Raw genomic sequence first — 7646 nt, 5'->3', positions numbered from 1 at the left:
TCTTATCAACAAATGCATATCTTCACAGAATCACAGAATGTGTTGGATTGGAGATACCTTAAAGCTCAGCTCATCCCAACCCTGACATGCACAGGGACAGCTTCCACCAGCCCAGGTTGCTCCAAGCCCCATCCAACCTGGCCTGGAACACTCCCAGGGATGGAGCAGCCACAGCTCCTCTGGGCAACCTGTGCCAGTGCCTCAGCACCCTCACAGGGAAAAATTCCTTCACAATATCCCATCTAGCTCTGTCCTCCTTCAGCTTAAAGGCACTAGCACAGGTTGCCCAGAGAAGCAGTGGCTGCCCCATCCCTGGAAATGTTCCAGGCCAGGTTGGATGGGGCTTGGAGCAACCTGGGCTGGTGGAAGGTGTCCCTGCCCATGGCAGGGAGTGGGGCTGAATGAGCTTTAAAGTCTCTCCCAACCCAAATGGTTCCAGCATTCTAACTGGCAGCTGGGTGAGAAATCAGACTAAAGAATCACTTACATTCCTTTAAGTGATTTCCCATCTCCTCCCAAAGTAAGCAACAGCAATGTCAATATTTGAATCTCATAGGATGGAGACAAGGAAGGGTTTGTTCAGGTCAGATTTTTGTGGCTATTCAGATGAGAAACCTGCCAGCCAATCCTTGCAGCATTCCAAACCTGAGGTTCTGTTCTCACTGCAATTAGTGACACTCCAGAACACTTCAGCAATATTAGATGTTTGGAAAATGTTTTCCCTGTTACGGAGCTCAGGCACTGGAATATTGCCCAGGGAGGTGGTGAAGTCACCATCCCTGGAGGTGTTTAAGAGGTGTCTGGATGTGGCACTGGAGGATATGGTTTAGGGTTCAGGGGTTACAGCAGTGACAGGTTAATGGTTGGACTTGATCACCTTAGAGGTCTCCTCCAACCTTGATGATTCTGTGGTTCTGTGCATATTCCTAAAGCAATGGTAGCCTACACTGGTGCTTCTCTTACCAGAGACCTGTTGCCCATGGCATCATGCAGGCAAGGCATGTCCACATTGCCACTTATCCTGGCCATCATGCGCAGCAGGAGCTGCAGCCTCCTGCGCTTTGGTGGTGGCAGCAGCAAGCAGCAGATCTGCAGAGCTTCCACTGCAATTCTCTCCAAGTGAGGCTGGAGGAGATCTGGAAGGGAGTTGCAAACAGCTGGAATTGAGATTTGAACCAACTTGCAGCATGGTTTCATCTCAGTACGAGAAATCTCTTCTCTTTCCAATATGATTATCAATGTTTCAGAGACAATAAATAATGGCCTATTCTTGTGTGGTCATCTTCAACTTGCTTTGCTAGGATAAACTCTTGGGGCATTTAAGACCATAATACAATTAAGGAATGACCCTGATGTTATTCTCAGAAAATAATGCTTTAAAGACCAGAAAAACCATCTTCTTCAGCAGGCAGGTCACACATTCCCTGTCTCACTCAGTGTCTGGGACAGGACCACTCCACACTTACCTGGACACAAAAATACTGACACATCCAGTTCATACTCCAAAGTTACTACACACTATTTGTTAGCAGAGCTGCACCAACTTAACCAATTCAGCACCCAGATGTTTCTAAACCCCCTCAGTTCCATGTTATAGGCCTATCACCAACCCTAGCAGCAGTGCCAGAGAAGGAGGATGCAGAGGTTAGTCAGGCACACCACAGGGTAGTACAACATGCTGCAGGAAACCAGCTTACTTTGCGTGCCAGGCAGCACACAGGGGGAGGGGGTGGGAGAGCATTCTGAGAGTGCTGTGGTGCTCCTGCAGAGTCTCTTGCTGATGGTGAGATCAGAACCCTCAGGCCTGATGTCCACTGAAGCAGCCACCCCAAAGGGATTTGGTTTTCCTTGCTGAGCCCTGGGCTTTACTGTGATTTCAGCAACTGGTGTGTTCATGCTGGTGCAGCTCCTGGAGTTTCTCTTGCCCAGATAGCTCAGGGATCGGCACATTTGCTTCAATCCATGACTGCCATCCAACATGTCTCCATCTTGGAGAGCTGAAGTAGACACTCTCTTGGTGCCATGGCTTCGGTTTTGGCAGGTGTTCTCACAGCCCAACTCCAACACAGAGTTAACCTCACGCTCACACAGCAGTGACTGTTTGCCATTTCTCATGTTGGTGTTCACATCACTTTTCCAGAGGGACTCAGATCCTTCTTTATCACACACACTTGAAGTAGTAGCATCAATTCTTTCCAAGGAGTAACACCTTGTCCTAAATGCTCCAGGTGGGTCTTGTTCATTCCTGAAGCCTGAAAGGTTCTGGCAGCTTCCTCCTACGAAAGTCAAAGCACTACCTCGCTGACATGTCAGTCTGCATTGCTGCCACTTCCTTGCACGTTGGCTTTGGATCTTTGGCTCTTCCAAAGAAGAGCTCCTGGAAGCATCATCCTTCTCTTTTTTAGTAGGCTCTTTGCAGAGCAGGCTTAGGAGAAGACACTCAGTTGATTTGAAAGAGTACAAGTGCAGAGTTTTTGAAGGCTGTGATTCACATTTCTCCTCCTGGCCAGAAGGTTTTCTTCTGCTCAGATCTGGAATTGTGATGTAGCCACAGAGAACTATCAGAAAATGAAATAGAAGTTAAGATGCAAGCGGTATGAAAATGAACCGGCTCAGAAGGAGAGTTGCTGCCTGAGCACAGAAGGCAACAAATGTAAGAGATTAATTTCCAGTTGACTGTTAGTAAAACCTAAGAAGAGTTTAGCTCAGTCCAAAAGCAATTTAATGATATCATGGCAACCAACATGCAAGAACAAAGACAGGGAACACACTCAAGGGAGGAACAGACAGAACGAGCACATACTCTTAGGTTATTGTTACTGAACATTTAGAATGTAAGCTCAGACAGCAGTTTAAATAGGAAACCATGAGGCAGAACTGCTTTGCAATTAATCGTGTCACACAGAATGAGCAGTGATGATCCTCCTCACATTGGAGCTGCCACACACATCAGGGGCTAAGTTCTGCTTTGAATTAGGTTTGATTCCCAGCTGCTAAAATCTTAAAGCTTCGCTGATTACCCCCTAACTTCATACATACCTAGAACATTTACAAAGAGTTCATAGTATTCAAAAGTAAGTAATGGCTCAGGGAGGCTGAGAAAGTAATCAGCAACTGTTCTGAACACGTCTCGCTCAAACCCACTGTAAGTTGGTTGGCTCAGGTCGTTGTTTCTGGGCCCTGAAAAAGGTGAAGAAGTAAAATTCACCAAAAAAAGTCACAATTCCTTTATAAAAGACATTTTTTAAAAATTAACTTAAGTTTATTCTTGTCTCACAAGGAAAGAATCATGTCAACAACACACAAATGCTGTGTATAGTAGTGTTTGTAAGCAAAAACAGTGTCAAATATTCTTGGCAGCCACAAGAGTTGTGCTCAGTTTCAATGATCTGTTCCATACCAAGGAAATAGATAAATAAATCAATCATATATGGTCTTTATAGGTTCCCCAGCAAAATAATAAAAGTAATCCCAGTTCTCCCACAGGGAGTTCTGGCTTCTAGAGCAAGAGGAAACTCATGCTGTCATCAGCACATAGAGGAAGAGCTCATTATCTCTGATTTCATTTGAGGCACTCACAAACTAATTAATAGCTGATCGTTAGGAAAACCTAAGAAAAGGTTTTGATCTCCCCGGTTTAATAGGAAATGTAGGAAACCTTTTGGTCCAGTGTCTGGAAAAGGAAAGTCCTTTTTACTCCCGACAAACCACATTAGAAGAAATCCCACACAGGTTTCACCCATTTTCCAAACTGAAACATCACAGTTGATGTTGACACACAAATATATTTTACTTTCAACTTTCACAATAGGTTTCTGGAACTCTGCAGGGACTTACAGTAAGCAAGGCACTTCATAGCTGACAGCACCCAGTGAGGGAGGTCTTCTGCAACACAAACCAACAAGGATGTTATTTACACAGAGGCCCAAAGACTTAATAAGTGATACAAATAGTGGCACACACATATTAAATGATCCCTCAGGCACAAAAGATCAGAATTAAAACTCATTTTAAATATGGCTACACATGTCAGTTCGACAGGGAATGGCTTTAAGCTGAAGGAGGGTAGGGTTAGACGGGATATTGTGGAGGAATTGTTCCCTGTGAGGGTGCTGAGGCACTGACACAGGTTGTCCAGAGCAGCTGGGGCTGCTCCATCCCTGGGAGTGTTCCAGGCCAGGTTGGATGGGGCTTGGAGCAACCTGGGCTGGTGGGAGGTGTCCCTGCCCATGGCAGGGGCTGGAATGAGATGAGCTTTATGGGCCATCCCAACCCAAACCAGTCTGGGAATCTGTTATTCTATGAAGAGTGAATGCAATGCACCTACAAACCTTCTAGACAGATACACTGAATCCCACTGTGTTGGGGAAGAAAGTGTAGCAGATAGACTACGAAATATATTAATTATTAATTAGCATTCTAATTACTCCATCGAGAATCTTCAAGCAAACCAGGAAGACCATCTCACCTGACTTGTCCTGCAGAATGACTACCCCATGCTTGCTGGTGTTGGTCATGTTGTACATGACATAGCCAGGAACTATCTGTGCTGGCTGCAGCACTTCCTCCAACGATGGGAGGCCCAAGATGGTTTGCAGACTGTGGGGGTAAGAGAGCAGATGTTGTCTAAAGGGTTTGCTAGTCATGAAGGGAAACAAGTTCTTTCCATTATCTATTCCAAACCAGTTACTTGCTAAGCTAGTTTGCGGTTTAATAAACTCTCACTTCCAGGAGGACAATTTGAGGACACTTCTTCCTGGGACAAACAACAACAATCAAGAAGGAAGAGCATCTGTGGTACTTGAAATATACCTCAGCAACAGCAAATAATTGATCGATTTGTCAAAAGCAGCAATCCCATGTCCATAAATACATTAGGAACTCAATAGTCAGTAAAAATACCCAGCTTTAAAGCTTGATTGGGCCATTCTATGCCCAAAACACTGATAGGAGAAGGTGTTTTGTATCCTTTACCACTTACTGTATTAGAATGATGTTTCTCCATGTTTCTTGCACATATTCCTGGCTGATCTCCTTTCTTTGCACTGTGCCTTCCTTGTTTCCTTCTATTAGAGCAGGTTTAGTCTTGTCTAAGCTTTTCTGAAAATGAGTGGATTATACAGTCAGAGAAATAAGCCTCTTAAGGTAACTTGGAATGAGAAGTAAAATTTGGAATGAGATGTATAGGACATTCTGTGGAACATGAAATTACACATGATGCAGGGAATAACCTTAAAAGCCTTAGCACTGAAATGTAAGCACAGTCAACTGAGAAAGCATGAAGAGAAAAAGACCTGATCAAACCCCAAATCAGCAATTTAAAAGGTAGAAACATCCCAAATCCAAATGTATTAGTGAATGAATTATCCTCCTTTAGGACTGGAATCTAAATTAAGGACTTGTGCCATACACACACACAAATCTCAAATGAATAAAGGGCCAAACACACACTCTTCCAATCTTTTCCAAAAAGCGACCAGTTAAATAATCTGTCTTTTATTTGACCCCAAAAAACATACCAAGTTTCAATATGTACATATTGTGCAGATCATTACCTCTCAGCCCTCACAGTACTTTAAAATCCCATAGCAGGGAAAATTCTGCACTGAGACAACACACAGAACAACCAAAACCCCCCAAAAAGCCTCCCCATATCAATTTATTTCTGAATATTCCTTCACTTCTTAACTCCCAAATGATTTGTCAAGCTAGGAAGGAAGATGCCACAACACAACGGTCACTAAAATGTCATTACTTGTAGCTTTATATTTTAAGGAATAAAGACAACATGTGACAAGTGCAATTATGTCAGAACCAGAAGTTTCTACCAGAGGCTGCAGGAAGTCCTGGTTTTTCTTCTTGGATAAATGGGGCAGTTTCAAGAGTTTTTCTTTGTCTCCAGAGAAGTTTTCCAAGTTCTCTTTGGGAGGGCTTGGTAGAGGTTTGATTGGAGATGTTGGAGGGAATCTGTAATGGACAGGAAAAATCAGTTAAACACATTCAGAATAGACTAGAATCAAGTGATTTAACCACAGCAACACCCTGTGATTCCATACCACTGTGACTCCATAAGCGTCTGAACAGATTCAGGAAAACAAGAAGAAAAACACTGGGGTTTTTTCTCTTTATCATACAATAAATTAGCTTTGGGCTATTTTTCTTGCTGCCAGTCAAGCTGAAGGTATTTACACAGCACTGAGCTCAGAGTCTGAGGAGTGAGGGCCACGAACACCTTTCACTTCAGAGCTCTTTGGCTCTGTTTCCATTTAGACTTGCTGTAAAAGGTCTAAGAGGAATAAACACAGCAGGGAGCTACTACCAACCACTCCTTGGCTCCCCTCCAAAGCACTGGAGTACAGCTTGTATTCCAATGAAAAGCTTGGACAGACAAAAAAATGGAAACAGCACACAGGGTGGATGGTCTGTCCTGTGAGTCAGAGCAAAAGAAAACACTGAGTGCAGTAAAATGATAATACTTCATTTTTGGCCCAAGTGCTCAGCCCAAAGCATGATATTTTTACATCAACAGCTCAACCTGAAGAGCTGTTAACTGGTTTGCACCTCAGTACCTGTACAGAGCACCATTGTCCTCCAAGGTTTCAGCTCCCCATCTCCCCCTGATGTCCTCAATGACATGGTTCTTGAGGAACTTCCTCAGCAACTGCACAGTTTGCTGTCTGGTCACATCAGGACCGAAGCTGCTGTTATTCCTCAGCACTTCATGGAGCCAATCCACAGCTTCTGAGGCAGTGAAGCAGCTCCCATGTTTCTTGAAGTGTTGCCTGTGCTTCCTTAGGGGCATTCATGCTCGGAAGTACTTGGTAATCTCATTCCACTGCATGGAAAGAAACCAGCAAAGATCAGAACATTAAAGGTTGAAACTGATCACTGTAAGTATCAATTAAAACAATGGGATATTAAGAAGGACATAAATGAAATCACAGCATTGATGCTAACAGATGTTGGTAGTTAGAGTAAATAATGCAGAAGTGTTCAGATGGAAAACTTAAAGTTCAGGTTAAAAGGGTTTTTTGCAATGAGGGTGGTAAAACACCAGAACAACTTGTCCACAGAGGTTACAGATGTCATCCCTGAAAGTGCTCCAGGCGAGGCTGGATGGGGCTTGGAGCAACCTGGGCTAGTGGAAGGTGTCCCTGGTCATGGCAGGGGGTGGAACAGTTGATCCTTAAGTTCCCTCCCAACCCAAACCAGTCTGGGATTCCATGAGAAAACAAACATTTCATGTAGGCTTTTCTCTCATTCTTCCATAACTGACAACAAGGTCAGAGTTTCACAAACATAGTAAATTTCATTGACATCCACTCAGGTTCCTGAGGCTCTGTCAAACCACATCTTCACCTCTGGAGCAGTTCTGACATGAGGTGGCTCCAGCTGGCACAGCACATAAACACTATGTTAAACTCTATTCCTTTTCCTCACAAGGAATGACATGACACACTACAGCTGTTAGAGCTTCTCTAAGCTGTCACACATGTCTCAATGGGCACCGCCATCACCACAGGCTCTTCCTGGGGCAGAGAGTCCCAGGGCACCCACATGTTGTGACAGTGAGCACAGAGCTGGACGTCCCAAAGCACCCACATGTCATGACAGCAGGCACAGGGCAGGGGAGCCATGGGCACCCA

At 44.2% G+C, this 7646-nt stretch overlaps 1 protein-coding gene across 1 annotated transcript in view; it reads right to left on the bottom strand.

The window, feature by feature from the left end:
• DEPDC1 (DEP domain containing 1) overlaps positions 1 to 6835 on the bottom strand; it is a gene marked incomplete at both ends in the record, with an annotated part of 7183 nt that extends 348 nt beyond the window's left edge. The window contains 7 exon segments of the mRNA XM_009084357.1: positions 964 to 1136; positions 3040 to 3180; positions 3838 to 3885; positions 4469 to 4599; positions 4982 to 5100; positions 5829 to 5967; positions 6570 to 6835. Of these exon segments, the coding sequence (XP_009082605.1) occupies positions 964 to 1136; positions 3040 to 3180; positions 3838 to 3885; positions 4469 to 4599; positions 4982 to 5100; positions 5829 to 5967; positions 6570 to 6835 (1017 nt within the window).
• Positions 6836 to 7646: the final 811 nt, after the last annotated feature.

Source organism: Acanthisitta chloris, unplaced genomic scaffold (assembly GCF_000695815.1).
Source record: "Acanthisitta chloris isolate BGI_N310 unplaced genomic scaffold, ASM69581v1 scaffold25090, whole genome shotgun sequence".
Taxonomy (NCBI): domain Eukaryota; kingdom Metazoa; phylum Chordata; class Aves; order Passeriformes; family Acanthisittidae; genus Acanthisitta; species Acanthisitta chloris.
The sequence above is the reverse complement of the archived record's forward strand: the minus strand, read 5'-3'. Positions and strand labels throughout refer to the sequence as shown.